This window comes from Rutilus rutilus, assembly GCF_951802725.1.
Source record: "Rutilus rutilus genome assembly, chromosome: 4".
Taxonomy (NCBI): Eukaryota; Metazoa; Chordata; class Actinopteri; order Cypriniformes; family Leuciscidae; genus Rutilus; species Rutilus rutilus.
This window is the reverse complement of record NC_140212.1, coordinates 8808728-8828862: the sequence shown is the minus strand read 5'-3', so window position 1 is coordinate 8828862 and position 20135 is coordinate 8808728. Positions and strand designations below refer to the sequence as shown.

The 20135-nt window shown below is 38.2% G+C and overlaps 2 protein-coding genes across 7 annotated transcripts; both read left to right on the top strand.

The window, feature by feature from the left end:
- Window positions 1-1139: 1139 nt before the first annotated feature.
- On the top strand, window positions 1140-13380 carry LOC311289128 (antigen WC1.1-like; the record flags this gene model as incomplete). The annotated part of the gene is made up of 16 exons (XM_084406884.1): window positions 1140-1347; window positions 1468-1545; window positions 1740-2054; window positions 2157-2357; window positions 2456-2539; window positions 2913-2972; window positions 3141-3194; window positions 3319-3384; window positions 3526-3588; window positions 4547-4609; window positions 10389-10685; window positions 10798-10860; window positions 12088-12170; window positions 12259-12402; window positions 12639-12975; window positions 13052-13380. 16 exons carry the CDS (start codon window positions 1140-1142, stop codon window positions 13378-13380), a joined length of 2445 nt encoding a protein of 814 aa, XP_084263010.1.
- A 496-nt stretch (window positions 13381-13876) lies between these two features.
- Window positions 13877-19703, top strand: LOC311288795 (uncharacterized protein). Of its 6 annotated transcripts, none has more exons than XM_084406393.1 (14): window positions 13978-14368; window positions 14511-14588; window positions 14763-15077; window positions 15195-15395; window positions 15494-15598; window positions 16383-16445; window positions 16745-16819; window positions 17722-17784; window positions 17905-17964; window positions 18136-18192; window positions 18317-18382; window positions 18646-18699; window positions 18854-18912; window positions 19048-19703. In XM_084406393.1, the coding sequence occupies exons 1-13, from the start codon at window positions 14161-14163 to the stop codon at window positions 18901-18903; spliced, it is 1395 nt and encodes a 464-aa protein (XP_084262519.1). In that variant the 5' UTR covers window positions 13978-14160; the 3' UTR covers window positions 18904-18912; window positions 19048-19703. The 6 variants fall into 6 exon arrangements, with proteins under 6 accessions (XP_084262520.1, XP_084262522.1, XP_084262519.1 ...); XM_084406392.1 differs by having other exon boundaries at window positions 18317-18391; XM_084406394.1 differs by lacking the exon at window positions 16745-16819 and having other exon boundaries at window positions 13877-14368; window positions 18317-18391.
- The last annotated feature ends 432 nt before the right edge of the window (window positions 19704-20135 follow it).

Sequence of the window (20135 nt, the reverse complement as noted above, 5' to 3'; positions counted from 1 at the left end):
AGATAGTCACCTCCTCTGCCCAGTTAGGGCGCTGAGAAGCTATGTTTCGCGCTCCGCCGCTTTCAGGCGTTCAGAGCAGCTTTTTGTTTCGTTTGGTGGGCGCACCAAGGGTCTCGCCGCCTCGAAACACACTCTGTCCAGATGGATAGTCGATGCTATCGCAGCTGCTTACGCATCTAAAAACCTGCAGTGCCCCTTGGGCATTCGGGCACACTCCACCAGAGGCATGGCCTCATCGTGGGCGTGGTCCAGTGGGATTCCCATTCATGACATTTGTGCAGCGACAGGCTGGGCCTCCCCCTCCACATTTGTTAGGTTTTACAACCTGGAAGTTCCCGCCTTGCAGGCCAAAGTGCTATCAGTCTAAGTCTCGCGTAAGCCAGCCCACTATCTGTGCGCGGGCTACGTTGCTGATTTAGCTCTACTGGTTGAGCTGCATTATATGGAAGTGTTAGTTGGACCGGCTGTGCCGCTCCCTGCCCCATATTACGTGCTTGTGTACTGTGGTATCTTGGCCGCCCAGCTCCGCTTCGCGTTCCCTGGGCTCCCCACGGGACTCATTCAGGATGCTGGGCGCGCGCACGGCGTTGACAAAGGTGTTCCCGCAGCGTAAGCTAGCTTACGCAATACGAGAGAACCTCTCGTAAGAGAACGTACTCGGTTACTAACGTAACCTCGGTTCTCTCTAGAGAGGGAACGAGTATTGCGTAACCCGCCGTGCTCTCGCCACGAGCTCGTTTTCGCTTCATGCGACAGAAACCAGCGAAGCAGCCTCTGTTCCTTGCTTATATACGCTAAGCCACACCCCTATGACGGGCTGTGACGCACTAAGCGCGCCAAGCGCGCTCATTGGACGTGACGTCACGCGCAAGGCTCAGCCATAGGCTGCTGCAGTTGCCGCAGAGCAGCCAATGGGCACGCGACTCGCTTGCCCTAGGTCTGCAGGCTGCCGCACTGCGTTGACAAGTTTTATAAAAATTAGGATAATTTTTGGCTTCAGTATCTCGTGAAAGGAGACTTTCCCGCAGCGTAAGCTAGCTTACGCAATACTCGTTCCCTCTCTAGAGAGAACCGAGGTTACGTTAGTAACCGAGTACGTTTTCTACAATGGATCCTGGGGTAATGTGTGTTACAACAAGATGGACAGAGACACAGCGAGTCTGATCTGTCAAGAGCTGAACTGTGGAAGATCTGGCAGTGAACCCAATTATTCAGAGGGACTGAAGTCTCATAATTGGCTTGATTATTTAAAATGTCGACGTCATGATTCCACTCTATGGCAGTGTCCATCTTCACCCTGGGGACAGAATGACTGTGATAATGAAGTGGCCAAGATCACCTGCTCAGGTATTAAGATAATGAACTGATTTAAGATAGTTTGACAAATATGACCTTTGACATTTGACAGATATTATTTATGATGCCTAATATTCTGATTAGTGATGTTTTGAAACTTTAATATTTCAGAGAAGGAAAATCATGAGTCTCCTCATAGTAGTCTGACATGTTCTACCTCTCCATCTCCTCACCAGAGACAGTGTTCAAGTAAGTTTATCATAAGCTTATGTTTCTTTTTTTTTCTTATAAAAATATTTTTTTCTTATATATATTTTTTTGTACAGTAAATACATATTTATTCCACATTCAAAATTAATCACAGCTTTAAAGGCCTCCAGCTTTAGTGTGTTTTGTAGTAAATGTGTTGAAGCTAGTCAGTGATGTTGCTGTGTGTGTTTTAGATCATGTTCCTCTCAGACTGAGTGGAGGTTTGGGCCGGTGCTCTGGGAGGCTGGAGGTGTATCATAACGCTGTGTGGGGTTCAGTCTGTGCTGATCTGTGGGACATCAGCGATGCTCAGGTGGTCTGCAGGCAGCTGGGTTGTGGAGCAGCACTGAGGGCTGATGGGAGTTTAGTCTTTTGTGCTGGTGAAGGTGTTGTGTGGCTGAACAGAGTCGAGTGCAGAGGGAATGAGATTCACCTGTGGGACTGTCCTCTCTCCCTGAAGAACCACACTGACTGCTCCCACAAAGAGCACGCTGGACTCACCTGTGCAGGTCACTGCAAAACACTGACCGATAATAGTGATTTTCAAATAATTTTGTGTATAAAACTGTGTATTTGCATGATTTTTAATCTGTCTGTGTCTGTTTTGCCAGATTTGTCAGTGTCCACTACTCCTGCCACAACAACATCAGCTTCTCCTCCAGTTTCTCAGACAGTGCGCTCAACATCAGTCACTCCTCCACAAACTCCTCCAGTGTCTCTCTCTGTGCTTGTGGTTGTACTGGGAGTTTTGCTCTTACTGCTCTTAGTGCCACTGCTTATACTGATTCAGCAGAACAGAGTGATGAGGAGAGGTAGGAGAGATCCAGAGACGGTCATATTGTGTGTTATTCAGTGTGTGATCAGTCATGTGTTGTGAACTGACAGCAGGTTTGTCTGTCTACACTCACAGCTCTCTCTAAGAGGAGACACAGGACGACGACTGAGGCCGTTTATGAGGAGATTCATCACAGACACAATCACTTCACTCAGAGAGGTGAGACATGAGCCGTGAATCTTATTTAATATGATTAATAAGAGAGTCTGTCAGACACTTGATGTTCATCTATTATTAGTCCTGTTAAACCTCCTCACAGAAAACCACAGAGCTGCAGGTGCATTTGTGTGTCTGTGTGTGTGTGTGTATTTGTCTCTTCCTGTGTGTAATTCTGGAAGGCAGTGAGGAATGGGTTCATGTGAGGATACATGTGTGTTTGCTAATAGGCCTAACAAAAAACAAACAGAAAAAAACATGGGATTTCTGCCTCTAATGTTTAAAAAATAAAGAGTTGTATGATCCAATGGAAATGAGGATTCAGTCTGTTTGTGATGATGAACATGTTCCTGACTGTTTTTCTCTCCTTTAACAGGGAGTCTCGTCTCTGAAGAACTGCATTCTGGGTATGAAGATGCTGATGAGCTTCTCTCAGGTTAGACAGCAGAAGCGCATATTCATTCCACTCAAAATACTTTTTCATTGAATTAAACCTAAATAAATAAACGTAATTAACAAATTCTAATAAATATTTGACTAATGACACAATACATTTTAAACACTGCTGTTTATTTATATATTAACATTCTGTTCTCCATTTTAGCAAAAGATTTCAAGACTGTATATTATGATGATGTCAGCAACAGTGGCCTGAAAGGTCAGTGACCTTTTTAATTGATCACATAATTTATTACCAGATGATTAATAATTTAATAGTCTCATGACCTGCAAAAAGGACATATTTTGGCTTTTGTATCCAAACATATTCTGTGTTGATGCAGAAGAGATGAAGGAAATCACACCGGGATACTATGATGATGTCATCACTGATGGACTGAAACCAGATCGTGAGACAGGTGTCGTTCTGTTATTCTATAACAGCATATTGAAATACTTCAGTATATTAAAGTTATTTCTGTATATTAACTGATAAAAAAAAAAAAGTTTTGAATGTCATTAATGTTTGTGATGAATGTGTGATTTTGTAGAAGACACCCCTGAGAGCTATGATGACATCATCACCAGTGGACAGAACTCTTATATCAAAAAAGGTGTTTATTTAATGATTTAAAAATATATATATATTCCTTTAAAATAAACCTCATAACTGATAATATTTTAAAATGACTGTCTTAATGTTTTTTGGCTTCTATTTCACTTTTTGGGCTTATATTTGCACGTTTAGTTAACATGCTAGAGAATTATGATGATGTCATCATTAATGGACAGAGCTCGCAAATAGATGGGTTGAACAGAACTACATTTTATTATCAGCCTTACATGTTTACATGAGTATTAGACATGAGCTTTGTGTAATCAAGTCACTTAAAGGGAAAAGGGATTCAGGGACTCAAATAAGATAAAGATGTGTCCCAATTCAGAGGCGGCATCATTTGAAGGCCCGAAGGTCAAAACGAGTGTTGTTAAATGGGACGGTCTACGGGGGATTGTTCTTGTCGCCTAGCAACTGTGACGGCGATGATGAGCGGCAGTAACGTTTGTACTGGACTTAGTTTTATTAAGTTATATTAAACTGTCCGAAACCAAAACAGGGTTCACAAACTGTCTAAATATGTTCACCATGGTCCATTTCTATATATAATAAAGAGTATAAACTATATATAATCACATCTTAGTAAGATATGTCAACATCTGAACCGCTTTAAAGTTTTTTATTTTTACATTTGTATCGTTAGATATTTGAGTAAGCTGAAACCCAATACTTGCATTTTTAAAGTGTAAAATTAAAGTTGTCTATAATATAATCCTGTCGTCACCGGAGCGCAATGAATTCTGGGTAGGCAAGGCCGCGGAGGATCCGTCTGTTGTATCCTTCATTTCACGGGAAACAAAGGCACATCTGGAGGGCGCATTTGAAGGAGGCTTTGAATTGGGACAGTTTTCGTCGCGCTACGGTGACGCAGTCGGCCTTCATATGATGCAGACTCTGAATCGGGACGCAGTTTAAGTGTTTTATATTCTGATGTTTTTTATGTCATTCTTGATCAGAGGGAGTTCAGGAGGACTATGATGATGTGCTGAGTGTGAGTGAAGATGTGAGAAACCTGTTAGGTAAGTTATTAAGTTATTGTTAGAATGTTTTCCAGATTCATAGACTTCATTTAAAATACTAATCTAATTACAACATGAATTAAGATTTTGTTTTTAATAACAGATTATGATGATGTGGAGGAGGAGTCAAAAAAAGAAGGAGGGCCATTCGACTCAATGACGGTTCAAGAAATTTGAAACCGTAAAAGTTTGAGTGTAATTGCTTTTATATATATGAAATCTCAGGTTTTTATGTTTGTTTGTTTGTTTTTTGGATTTAAATTCATATGCCTTTGTGAGATTTTGTATTGTTTATTATGGCCTTGTTAATAGCAGTAAAACAAACAACAGTGCCTTTTCTGCTAAATTACAAGATAAACAAAAATGTGATGTAACAGCCTCACCATGGTGGCAGCATGTACTTACATTTTTCTGATAATAATGATAATAATAATGAATATGATAATGCTGAAAAAGATCCATTTATTTTGGATGCATTGAGTAACTTTTACAATAACCCTGTTAATTAATTGATTTGTATTAAATATCTTATTAAATTATTTTATGTGGTGTGGTGTTTTTTAACCAATAAATAAATATGAATATTGCTTGTCTGCTTTGCATTTTACTTTTAAATCCATTCTCAGGCTGTAGATGAATGTGAAATGTGAAGGCCAAGTATGGTAACCAATACTCTCTCCAAGTGTCTTTTCTCTCCAAGTTAGTCCACACACATTAGCAGTAATGAACACACACACTGCAAACCGTGGACACACACACTCGGAGCAGTGGGCAGCCATTTTTCTGTGGCTCCTGGGGAGTGATTGGTGTTTAGGTGTTTTGTTCAAGGGCTCATCACTCGTCAAATCTCGGTAGGCTATTGAGAATCAAACCCGCGACCTTTGGGTAACCAGTCTGACTCTCTAACCATTAGGCAACGACTGCCAAACAAAGTGAAAGTGACATGTAAGGCAAAGTATGGGAACCCATATACTCGGAGCCGGAGTTGAAAATTGTCCTTACCTGCAGTACCGAGTCATTCAAAGCTGCACATGCAGATTTTGAACTTAATAAAGAGCTGCTTGATTCCTGACAAACGATGTGGATTGTGGATGTCGAACGTTGTAGATTTCGTTTCAGTTAATTGTTGTACGGACACATTTCACTGAGCGCTGAGTTTGTTCTCTGTGTTATAAACTATATCCAAAGATTCAGTGCGCAAGTTTGAATCATTCGATTCCGTTGTGCTAACCCGTTTGAACAATTCAGTGAGAAGAACCGACTCAACATATTCATTTGGGGATCACTAGTTGTGATTCTAAACAGCAGACTGAAAATATGACATAATTCCTGAAATATTGTTAGGATAAATGTTAATCTGGTCAGTGGTCAGTATTCTGCAGTCAAAGGTTTGTAAACTTGAGTAAACAGACTACAACTGGGGCTCCTGTACCAGTGAGTCCGCCAATGTAAATATACACCATAAGTTTATTTTATTTTATTTATTTATTTGTATTGCATTTTAATAAGAACAAAACATAATTTACATACAGGAGTAGAACATAACAAACATGTCAGGGGTAAACAAAACATAGTCACCATAAGTCTGTCATCTATCAAAACCCTATGGATGTACCAGTTCTGTAAAATTAGCAAGGAGGACTTCTGGCAGATTTGAGATAGGTAGAGGGATCAGACAAGGGTGTCCGATCTCCCCATTTTTGTTTTTGTTAGCAACGCAAATAATGACCCTTCACATTAAAAAAATGACATTTTCAAGGAATTACAGCATTAGGGAAAACATTTAAGTTGTGTCAGTTTGCAGATGACACTGCTTTATTTTTGAAAGATAGGAATGAATCATTAAAGCAATGAAATGCATAAAAGAATTTTCAGATGTATCAGGGCTAGGAATGAATATGAATAAATCTGTTTCCTCTTAAAGAATGTACAATGTAGTTTAACTAATTTCTGTAATATTTCAATTGCAAATCAAGTAACATATCTGGGAGTTGTTATAAGATGAAAATCTGCGCAACAATTTAAACTTCAATCCAATTATTAACAAAACTAGTAAGAGGTTTAATGTGTGTTACAAAGGGATCTGTCAATTCAGGGGCGGTACTTTTGTCAAAAGCTGAAGGAATCTCCAGATCAGTCTATGTGTCATCATTAGATATTCCCCCTAAAGTTACCAAACAATTGGATAAAATGCTTTTTGATTTTATATGGAAAAACAAGCCACATTATTTGAGAAAAGAAATTTTATGCAATCCCAAAGATCATGGTGGTTTAGAGGTTTTGAGTTATGATGCTTTGAACAATGTATTTAAAATAAATTGGCTTATTCAGTAAAAAATAAAGACAGTATTTGGAATTCCTTTCCTAACTATCTATTTAAACGATTGGGCGACCTCTCATTTTTATTGAAGTGTAATTATTCAATTGAAAAATTGAATACACACATTTTGGATTGATGTGGAGCGTTTAATTAAGAAAAAATTTAACATTGATTTACAGCTGAGTGGATTTGACATAATGATACACTTCAATGATAATGGGATTGAGAAAGATAAGGCACACTTCATACAATTGTTAATATTAATGGGGAAGTTTCATATTCATAAAATGAAATAATCTGACTCCAAACCTAACTTTTCTTGCTTTAAAAATGATTTTAAGCTTTATTGTTCTGTTTTGTGTAATTGCACAAGTAAAAAGGCAATTAGAGCTTATAGCATTGTAAGCAGGTGATGTTGTATTAAGTAGCCCCCTTTTTCTGTTGTTTGTAATACTTTTTTTCTTGTCCTCTGGCACTGTTCTTATTTTATTTTACTTTATTTACTTTGTATTTGTTTTACTTTGAATGATTATGTCCCATTGTATTGTTCTGGTTCATGGCATAAAAAAAAAAAAAAAAAAAAAGTCTGTCATCTCATAGTAATTTTACTGCCACCCATGGGAATAGATCGGTATTGCAGTATTAAACACAGAAGTGCAACTACAAAGTTCAAACTTGGTCGAGTATTCCAGTATGACTGGGTTGAGGCGTATGTATACTTTATTGTCTTTTTAAAATCATTATTATTTTTTAACAAAATGCTCTTTTCCTTACACTCTTTTGTGAAATAACATTTACTGTGCACTTGAAGAGTATGACAAGCATTGCTTAGGCTACTTCTGGATATATTATAGTAGTTAAAATGAATCTTTAAAACAGCACATTTGATTTCTGTTTGTATCCAACTAATATTTCTAAACATGGACTCAAAGTGAGAAACATGAAGCAGTTAGTTATCAGTGTTTGTATTTGTATATCTGCAAATGCTGTGCTTTGATGCTGTAAATAAACTGGAATGTTTCCTGAAATCAGTTTCCTGTATGTGTGACTGTCACCCCTCTATCTTGCATGTTTCTCCCCAGTTAAGTGTCTCTATAAGGTGGAGGAGGAGTCCTGTTCAACAGTGCTGACGTGCTTTTAATAAATATGGTGAGAATCATAAATACGTCTCCTGATTTGTCAGTGAAACTTTTTGATGATTTCCTCTCTTCTGTCTAATAAGGTAAAAGTGACTTTGATTGGCTTGTTGTTTGGTGATTGTAGAGCCTTCTGTCTCTGTCTCTCTTGAACCTTTCACTTCTGAGTTGATCAAGAAGAGTGTATGATCAGTGAAGATGGAGAGCTATCTAACACTCATTTTTTTGTCATCTTTGATCAGACTCGCCACAGCTGGTACGTACACACACACACACACGGGATCATTATGAGTGAGTTAATGAAGTGATTGACTCTGTGTTAGTTATGAAATGGTCATAACATAAGTTCCACTTCTGCATGTGTAATATTTGAATTAATATAAATGTTAATTGATTTCATGGTTATTTTTTTCTGTTCATCTGTTTTGCTGTCTTAAAGTCTGTTGTTTGTCTTCTCACTTTGCATTATATATACAGTAAATCATTCTGTTTCTTGTCTGCAGGAAATGTGAGGCTGGTGGATGGTAATAATTCCTGTGCTGGTAGAGTGGAGGTTTATTATAGAGGAGAGTGGGGAACAGTGTGTGATGATCTTTGGGGTTTGACAAACACTGCAGTGGTGTGTAGAGAGCTGGGATGTGGCAATACTTCAAATACAATGCGTGCTGCTCACTTTGGACCAGGATCAGGACAAATCTGGATGGATAATGTTCTCTGTAGAGGATCAGAGTCCTCAATATTCAATTGCTCAAAATTAGAAATGGGTGAACATGACTGTAGTCACAGTGAAGATGTTGGAGTAATCTGTTCAGGTAGGTTGGTTTTCTGTCTAGATTTCATCATCAAATGTATTTGATGCATTTATTCTATTAAAAATATGTACTAGATTTTAAAATTAATGTTCAAAGTTCATAAATAGTGGAAACCAACAAGTGTTATAACACAGTTTAACTGATTAGAACCGATCTATCGGCTCAATGTTATATCAGTCATACTGTACATGACCACTATTTTGATGTGACAGTAGAAGCTGCAAGACTGTGTACAAATATAATAAATCTACATGACAGTGACAAATTTCGAAGTCAAAATTTTGTTTTATGTATTGATCAGGTTAATGCATGTTTACTGAGAGCGCATGTATAACCTGAATCAGCAAACTCTCTTTTTTAATTTCATATACAAAATTTACACTAAATGTTAAACACTTTCACCTTTATGTTAAAAATAAACCAGAAATTGAAAAATAAATGCATGTACAATATTAAAACTGATGTTCTATTAGTATTACAGCTCACCAAATGCAGGGCTGGACAACCTCGGTGACAGTCAATAGCGGTGTAACAATACACTGATGTGACGATTCAGCTTGATACACAATACTGAATACTGAATCTAATACTTTAAACAAAGACAAAATGGACTAAATATTTAACAAAAAGTACTGCAAGATGCTAAATTCGGTATAACATAATGAATTAACTTGAATAGGCTTACTTAGCCCTTCTCCCCTATTCACAGAGCAACGGTGACAGCAGTAAAATCTTAGAAATAATAACAATTTAAATATTGTAAATATTAAATATTGTATTTTATTAAATAATGTATTTATTTTTTAATTGATTAATAATAATTAATAAATATGCTAGATCAAATGTGTGAACTTCTGGGTTAATTATATTTGATGCTACATTCAGTGAATCTAAACTTTGATTTTGGGTGAACTACTGTTGCTGTATATATAATACATTGTCTCTATGGATGATAAATGTTGTTTTTGTATTGCGATACATTGTGACACAATATATTGTTACACCTCTAATAGTCAACCATAGGGTGCCAAATGAAGGACCAGTACTGACACAAATGTTACTCTAGACTGAAACAACAGCACTCTTTGTTCTTGACATTACTCTAAATAGTTTACAATAAGTTGAAGATTTTAAAACAGCTTTTAATTTGTAGCAAGTTTAATTCTGCCGCAAAAAAATCTCTCACTTATGAAACATTATAAGCAACACTCCATGGTCTCCCTTATGAAAAAGTGATATATTCAAGTGTGCTATTAGTACACTTCTTTTAAACTAAAAATAATAAAGTATATTTCCTGTCTACTTTTATACCTCTCAGAAAAATACTTAAAATTGCAATTTAGTCCCAAGCAGTATTGAAATACACTTATAAATTTGTACTAGTACATTGATATTAGTATTCTAGATAAAGTATACTTAAAAATATACTTGAACTTTTCTTTACTTTTTTATTTTGGGGATTTTTTTAATATCTTGATATTTTAAATGGCTTGTTATCATAATCATTTCAGGCATCAGGCTGGTTGGAGGTTCTCGCTGTTCTGGAAGACTTGAGTTGCCTCATGGAAACACCTGGCACACAGTGTGTGACGCTGCCTTTGACCAGCAGGATGCAGAGGTTGTGTGTAGAGAGCTGGACTGTGGGGCTCCTGTACAGGTGCTGGGAGAAGATGCTTTTGGAAAAGGAGACGCTCAGATGTGGACACAAGAGATTCAGTGCAGAGGAGACGAGTCTCAGTTTGCTCTCTGTCCAATGTTACCTTCACACAATTGTTCCCATGACAACGATGTGAGCGTTGTATGTGCTGGTAGGTGAACGACATATGAACTATACAAGTATGGACATAAAATCATTGAGTAATACTGTACAACACCTGGTTTTCTTTTTTCTCTATCTTTCTCTGCCCTTTTTACCTTCAGAAACACTGAGATTAGTAGATGGTAAGAGTTATTGTGCTGGTAGAGTGGAGGTTCTTCATGATGGTCAGTGGGGAACAGTGTGTGATTTAGGCTGGGATATGACTGATGCTGCAGTGGTGTGTAGAGAGCTGGGATGTGGAGAGGCTTTAAGTGCACCAAAGGGTGCTCACTTCGGAGAAGGATCAGGAAAAATCTGGATTTCTGATTTAGTGTGTACTGGATCAGAGTCTACATTGATCAACTGTAGATTCAATGGATGGGGAATAGACACTAATCATACTGAAGATGCTGGAGTCATTTGCTCTGGTAAGCTTAGCTCATCCACGCTTATTTCATAATTACTAAAAATTTTCCCCACAGAATTCCAGGATAAATAAAAATGTTCTCACCACATTCAATGTTACATCAGGTGGTTGTTTGGTTGTCTGTGTGTGGTGAAGTAATCTATTATGTGACGTGCTGAATTACTAGATGGAATGTACATGAAGCAATTTGTGTGCAACATGCTTTTTTTGTCCCAGACAATCCCTTTTGCTAACGAAACACATATATTGTTCAAAGGTTGAGCATTTCATAGACTACATGCATTTTAATACCCTGGGTGCAATTATCTTACTAAAGTTTTTCTCCCCTGTTATTCATTAAATGAAGAAAGCGGGTGTACTCTGGGCTCGGGCCATTCAGAGCTCTCCCCCGGACAGCACACCAGTCGTCAAATATGCTTACTCTTTTACTCTAGATAATTATTTGTAAGTGCAAACTCGTGAAATGCAAGAAGCTTGTGTGAATTTTATGCATGAAATAAACTGCTAAAAAAAAAAAGGTAAAATTTTTTTTTTTTTAAAGTAATAGGTCAAGAAGCAAAGCAAATATTATTAAAATTGTCCCTTTTTTATTCAAGGAGTCAGGCTGGTAGGGGGATCTCTCTGTTCTGGCAGAGTAGAAGTGCCTCATGATCGGTCATGGATGTCAGTGTGTGACGCTGCCTTTGACCAGCAGGATGCAGAGGTTGTGTGTAGAGAGCTGGACTGTGGGGCTCCTGTACAGGTGCTGGGAGAAGATGCTTTTGGCAAAGGAGAAGCTCAGATGTGGACACAAGAGATTCAGTGCAGAGGAAATGAGTCTTATATTTCTTTTTGTCCAACATCATCTTCTCTCGAATACAACTGTACCCATGAGAGTGACATTGGACTGTTATGTTCTGGTAATGGAGCTTTTCAAACAACTTTTTTAAACCATTTCTTTTGCATGTTTTGTACTGTTTAACTAAACTCTCTGTTCTTTGCACAGGTTACACTGACCTCAGACTGGTCAATGGTCCTGATGTCTGTTCTGGTCGAGTTGAACGTCAGTACTTCAGTATATGGGGCACAGTGTGTGATGCATGCTGGGATATGAGAGCTGCCAGTGTCCTCTGTAGACAGCTGAATTGTGGGATTGCTGTGTCTGTTGTGGGATCAGACTGGTTTGGAGAGAGAAGTGGTGAAATCTGGGCTGATGTGTTTGATTGTGACGGGAATGAAACAAAACTCTCAGAATGTTCCGTCTCTTCATGGAGTCGAGCTGAATGTTCTCATAGACGAGATGTTGGAGTCGTCTGCTCTGGTGAGTCCAAATTACTGGAAGATTCACTGATATTGTGCTGCTGAAAGATTAAAAAAAGTATAAAAGTAGTATTTAATCTCACTATGTGTAATTTCACGACATGTGTAGTGTAGTGTCATTTCAAACTGAAAGAAAATGTTCTTGTAATTTTTTTCTGAATTAATTTATTATTATGTAAAATGTATTATAAATGTAAACCATATTTTCAAACTCGCAATATTTCAATTAAACATCAGATCTTCTCCTCAGATTCCTCTCTGGCTGTTCATGACGGTCTGGTGCGGTTGTCTGGAGAGAGACAGTGTGTAGGGGAGCTGGAAGTTTCCATCCATCAGGTCTGGAGGAGAGTTCTGCTGGACTCCTGGAGTCTCACTGAATCCTCTGTGGTCTGCAGACAGCTGGGCTGTGGCTCTGTGCTGAACTTCTCCGGCTCCTCTTCATCCAGTCCTGAACACAGTCATGAGTGTGTGACGGGCTTCCAGTGCTCTGGGAGTGAAGCTCATCTGGGGAACTGCAGCTCTCCACAAACTCTCAACTGCAGCTCCACACAACAGCTGTCAATCACCTGCCTTGGTGAGAACAACAACATCTGGGCAGATTCTTCAGTTGTTAGTGATCAATAATGTGTTTTTCTCTCTCTGAATATCAGGTCGCGGGTCCATCAGGCTGGTGGGTTCTGGGGGAGACTGTGCAGGGAGGCTGGAGGTTTTTCACAGCGGCTCATGGGGGACAGTGTGTGATGACTCCTGGGATATTAAAGATGCCCATGTGGTGTGCAGAGAGCTGCAGTGTGGAGTGGCCCTCAGTAACCAGCAGGTACCAGCCTGGTTTGGTCCTGGTTCTGGACCCATATGGCTGGATGAGGTGGAGTGTGAGGGGAATGAGACGTCCCTGTGGAACTGCTCTTCTCCAGGCTGGGGGAAACATGACTGTCAACACAAGGAGGATGTAGGAGTCGTGTGCTCAGGTAAACAGTAAAGTAATGTGATTGATTTTTAAATATATAATTTCAAATGCATAAAGGGATAATGTTAAGCTGGTAATTTTTGCTAAATAAACACCAGGGAAATCAGGAGTGGATGGATCATATTTAACAACATATTTTCCATCTTACTGTATGATGTTATGATAGACAGCGCTGCCAGGGATGCCGCTACTTTTTAAATATTTGTTGTATTGACCAAACAGAATCAAGTAGTAAATAAGTTTCATAGTATATTTGTCAGGGTATTGCAGGTTGAAGACGAGGAGACAGGATTTCAATACCTCTGGTTTATTCACCAACTCAGATTACAGGAATACTCAGGAACTTAGGAACTCAATGACATTCAACACTGACCTTGACACTTCAACAACCGACAAAGACTGAAGGAACACACAGGGCTTAAATACACAAGGAAACAGATCAGGGAAATGACACAGCTGGGGCAAAACAAACGAGCTAACTAAATGAGGTGATTAACAGGGCACAGGTGAGACAGATGAATTAATGAACTGAATACAAATCACAAAAACAGTCCAAACACAAACAGAAACGTGACACTATTATAAAAATATAATTAAGTATCTTTTTCAGATGCTACCAGTGCTAGCAGCATGCATTATCCTTGTTTTAACCAGTTATTTTGGTGATATTTGACAACTTAAACTCACATCCCTTTCCATCTAGAGTTTAAAGAGATCAGGTTAACTGAGGGCTGTGAAGGGAATGTGGAGGTTTTCTACAATGGATCCTGGGGTAATGTGTGCTGGAACCAGATGAACAGAGACACAGCGAGTCTGATCTGTCAAGAGCTGAACTGTGGAAGATCTGGCAGTGAACCCGATTATTCAGAGGGACTGAAGTCTCATAATTGGCTTGATAAACTTAAATGTCGACGTCATGATTCCACTCTATGGCAGTGTCCATCTTCACCCTGGGGACAGAAAGACTGTGATAATGAAGTGGCCAAGATCACCTGCTCAGGTAAGAAGATATTTAACTGATTTAAGATAGTTGGAAAACATCATGTTTATTAATAATAAAATAAGTAAAATAATTAATTAATAATGTTTATTAATAATTTTTCTATTCAGCATTTAATAAAATTTTAACATTTTAATTTTAGAGGAGCAGACTCGTGAATCTCCTCGGAGTCGTCTGACATGTTCTACCTCAGAATCTCCTCACCAGAGACAGTGTTCAAGTAAGATAATTATAAAGATGTATTTTCTTTATTCACAGTGTCTTGAATTATTAATATCTGAGCACTTGTACACTGAATCCACATTCCACATTCATAATTTGTCACAACTTTAAATAGTCATAAAATGCATTGTAAATGTATTGCTGGTCATTGATGTTTCTGTGTGTGATTTAGATCATGTTCCTCTCAGACTGAGTGGAGGTTTGGGCCGGTGCTCTGGGAGGCTGGAGGTGTATCATAACGCTGTGTGGGGTTCAGTCTGTGCTGATCTGTGGGACATCAGCGATGCTCAGGTGGTCTGCAGGCAGCTGGGTTGTGGAGCAGCACTGAGGGCTGATGGGAATTCAGTCTTTGGTGCTGGTGAAGGTGTTGTGTGGCTGAACAGAGTCGAGTGCAGAGGGAATGAGATTCACCTGTGGGACTGTCCTCTCTCCCTGAAGAACCACACTGACTGCTCCCACAAAGAGCACGCTGTACTCACCTGTGCAAGTCAGAGCAAAACACTGAGAATCATTTAAGGAATATTAGTCATTTTTATATAATTTTAGTGCTAATAATCTTTGTGTATTTGCATGATTTTGAATGTGTTTGTATCTGTTTTTTCAGATTTGTCAGTGTCCACTACTCCTGCCACAACAACATCAGCTTCTCCTCCAGTTTCTCAGACAGTGCGCTCAACATCAGTCACTCCTCCACAAACTCCTCCAGTGTCTCTCTCTGTGCTTGTGGTTGTACTGGGAGTTTTGCTCTTACTGCTCTTAGTGCCACTGCTTATACTGATTCAGCAGAACAGAGTGATGAGGAGAGGTAGGAGAGATCCAGAGACTGTCATATTGTGTCTTATTCAGTGTGTGATCAGTCATGTGTTGTGAACTGACAGCAGGTTTGTCTGTCTACACTCTCAGCTCTCTCTGACTGGTACACAGGACTACACAGGGCTCCAAGTGAGGAAGTTTATGAGGAAATTTATGAGGAAATTTATCACAGACACAATCAATTCACTCATACAGGTGAGGCATCATCAGAGATTGTTCAAAACTTTAACTGCTGCATTCTGATCAAAGGGTCCTAAAGTGTTCACTTCTCCTCTTGCATTGTAACTGTTGCCTCTTGTGCACATTGTACCCATGAACAGTCGTGTACAAACCACACCTGGGACTAATTAAATGTATTAATTACCTGGTGATTATTTCAATCAAACTTCAAGTACAGTGGTGATGCACAATGACTGATGGGTAAATTTCCCTCTCCACTTCCTGTGAAGTGAAGATGATGAACCCTTATTCCCTATAGTATTTGCAGTGCCATTCAAACTGAACATATATCTCACTTCAGTAATACCCCATGAAGTCCACTTCGCAGGGCATATTCAATTAATTGGAATGCAACTAATTTATGTGTTTAGATCATTGTGAAAACCTTCCTGAGAAAAGGAATGCCATCAAACAAAAACCTCAGTCATCTGTGTTAAAGTTCTGTTAGTAACGTGAGCTACTTCCTTCAGTCTTAATTATGCATCTTCATCATTAATTAGCAAGAGACATCAGTGATACAGATCTGATCCACTGTAGAATTAAATATTTTTCTCTCATTCACATCTAATTAATTTTAATTAATTAATCCACAAAAAACAGCAGAACTGCAGGTGTATGTTAAAATAAATAAGATGATAAAAGATGACCCCCCCAACCGCCCCAAGACAAGAAAGTATTTTCTTGCTCTCACTATCACAGAGCTTTATTACCCAAAGGATTTGAGGATTCAGTCTGTTTCTGTTCTGTTCTCCTTTAACAGGAAGGAGTCTCATCTCTGAAGAACTGAATTCTGGGTATGAAGATGTTGATTCGCTTCTCTCAGGTTAGAGGTGATTCACAAACTGTAAAAAAAAAAAAAAAATGTATAGTAAAATTCACAAATTCCAGGAAATGTATGACCTGTAAATGTGCACCCCAATATACAATGCTTAGCCCTACTGTATATAATTGAGTCTGATGTTTGTTTTGAATAGCATAACATAATATGACATTGGCTTTGTAAACTGGTCATTTCATTACCAGATGATTCAAATCATAAAGACCTCTCTACCTGCATTTTATTTCATTTTCATTTTAAATATCTTTATTTTTCTATATTCATATTTTGTTCTGATGTTGAAGAGAGGGGGAATGCAAACACATCCGGATACTATGAGGAAATCATCATTCATGTTCCAAAACCAGTTTGTGAGACAGGTGCTGGTTCACTTCTGTACTGTAGTTGTAGTTCTCTCTGTTATTCTACAGTCTGCATATTAAAGCCCCACTAGGTAAGATTTCCGTTTTGGTCAAACAACGACCCCTACAGTCGCTGTGGAATACTTGTAATTAACGTTAGTGTCGTAAATACCACTCACGCAGCAGTCTCTTCACTCACGGCCTGATCCCCTGTATACCGGTCCCTGTTCAGTCGGATGGAAGCTATAACGAGTGGAAATAAGGTGTGGCCCCTTTAAGAGCTGCGCGCGCCCTGTTTAACTGGCAGTCTGTATTGTATGTGCGCCTCGAACACCCCGTAAGCGGGTTGTTTCTGTTTGATGCTCATTCTTGTCCTATTTTTGTCTATCAAGTAATGCTGTGGACGGTAGAACATGTGACAGACAGTTACACGAGTTCGATTGGGGAATAAACACAACGCGTTACAAATCGAACATCGAACAAGCACAGCTAGCCTCTGAAGATGTCTACTAATCCATCAACAAGAATGCCAGGTGCTTTTTAGCTCACACCAACCAGTGAAAGCTTGTCCGAGTGATGTACAATATAAGCAATATAACGTTATTTACAAGTCCAACAGCATGTGAGGACGTGTTGTGGGAAGTGAGGTAGCCTTTGCCGTAAAGCAGTCGAATTTTGTAGTTCTTTTTGTGCTGCTCGGGTTACTACCCGAAACCCGAAGTTTTAAAGTACGATTAAAAACGATACAGACCCCGTCAGGCTATGGCAGACGTGTCATTCAACCTATTTTAAGTCGATGTACCATCACAAGAGTCTTGGAAATATACTATGAAGGTTGAAAAGTTACCTAGTGCTGCTTTAATATATACATTCAAGTTTGTTTTGAGCTTGATGGCATTGATTTCATGTTAAATTTGTAGATGACACACCAGAGGGCTATGATGATGTCATTACCAGTGGACAGACCTATGGTCCTGGAAAAGGTGTTTTTTTTTTTTTTGTTGTTGTTGTTTAATATGATTTTTTATGATCCAATGGAAATGAGGATTCAGTCTGTTTGTGATGATGAATATGTTCCTGACTGTTTTTCTCTCCTTTAACAGGGAGTCTAGTCTCTGAAGAACTGCATTCTGGGTATGAAGATGCTGATGAGCTTCTCTCAGGTTAGACAGCAGAAGCGCATATTCATTCCACTCAAAATAATTTTCATTGAATTAAACCTAAATAAATAAACGTAATTAACAAATTCTATTAAATATTTGACCAAAAACTGTTTAAATACTATTTAAATTCTGCTGTTTATTAATATATTAACATTCTGTTCTCCTTTTTAGCAAAAGATTTCAAGACTGTATATTATGATGATGTCACCAACAACAGTGGCCTGAAAGGTCAGTGACCTTTTTAATTGATCACATGATTTTTTACCAGATGATTAATAACTTAATGGTCTCATGACCTGCAACAAGAACATATTTTGGCTTTTGTATCCAAACATATTCTGTGTTGATGCAGAAGAGATGAAGGAAATCACACCGGGATACTATGATGATGTCATCACTGATGGACTGAAACCAGATCGTGAGTCAGGTGTCGTTCTGTTATTCTATATAGTTTTAAATAACAATATTAAAGTATTTTGAAGAAAAGTGTTTTAAATTTAACATTGTTAACTTTGTAGAAAACACAGCTGAGAGCTATGATGATGTCATCACCAATGGACAGAACTCTATTAAAAAATGTGTTTTTACTATTTTAACAATATTTTACATAATATTCATCTAATCAAGCTTGTTACTGAAAGGCTTAAAGTTATATATTTTGGCTTCTATTTTCATGTGTAGTGGATGCACCAGAGAATTATGATGATGTCATCATTATTAGACAGAGCGCTCAAGGTGAGTTGCACTACATATCACCCTTGCCTTTACATATAAGTTTGCATGAGTATTACATGATTTCTGTGTAATCAAATTAACGGAAAATTATCCATTAAATGAGAAAGTGTTTTATGAACTAGTGTGACATTTTTATGTTATTAATGTTGATCAGAGGAAGTTCAGGAGGAGTATGATGATGTGATGAGTGTCATTGAAGATTAAACCTGTTAGGTAAGTTATTGTAACATTTCTGTTCTCAGTATATTCTAATATTAGTTATTATATTTTCCATGTTTATAGACTGACATTTAACTTTTTCATTTAAGAATAATGTTAAATAATTTAAGATTTTGTTTTTAAAAATAGATTATGATGATGTGGGGGAGGAGTCAATCAAAGGGGGAGGGGCCATATGACTGAATGGCCACGCCCACTGCCTCGGTTCAAGACATCTGAACATTCAAGAGTCAAGAGTGATATTTCTGTGTGAAATCTCAGATTTGATGTTACTTGAAAATGTTCTGTAATGAAACTTTGCTTTCTGCTTTTATGACATTTTAGTTTTAGTGGATTTTGGCCTATTGTTTTATATCAGTAAAAATAAAACAAATATATATAAATATATGTATTACAGTTTTTCTGAATTGCTAAAACACTAACACATTCTCTGAACCAAATTCTCAATAGTCTAAACCAATTTGTGGAATAAATCACTCTTTCTGTAAAACATTAAACAAGTTCAGGTTAAAACACAGTTTGCAAATCTCATGCACTCTTTTTTCAAAACTCTAAACACATTCTCACTCACTAAAACACATTTTGCACTGTGATGCACTTACGTTTCAAAATGCTAAACACAGGTAGGCGAAAGTTAAACACAACTGCAACACAGTTGTCATCGTTTACATACAACGACTCAAAATTGTTCACACTTATTTCTAATGATGTGACCAAACCAACTGTACATAATACAAGTCAGTTCAGAGTCCCCAAATTTACTCAAAATGTTGCACTGAATGTTGATACCAACAATGGATGGAAACAATATAAGAGGGAGAGGAGGATGAGGACGAGGAAGAGGAGGTGAACAAGCAGGAAGAGGATGAGGACGAGGAAGAGCAAGGTGTGGAGAATGTTGTCAAGGCTGGATCTGCTTTAGGGTTTTTCCCTTCGCCTGCAGAGATGACATTGTCTGAGATGTGGAGAAACTCCTCCGGCCAGACCAACATGAAGACATGATGCTGAAGCAGAATAAAATCTCTCTCACTGACCTTGATTTAGCAGTTGCACAACTCTTCTGAGTGTACTTTACTGTAACATGCTTTTCATTTAGAGTTTCTTACTCTAATATTTTTGGCTTTTGCAGTTGGGTCACTGTATTTTCACAGTATGTAAGTGGTGAATATACAGACATTAGATAGGCCTCCAGTAAGTTGTCGTTACTGTACTTTTTT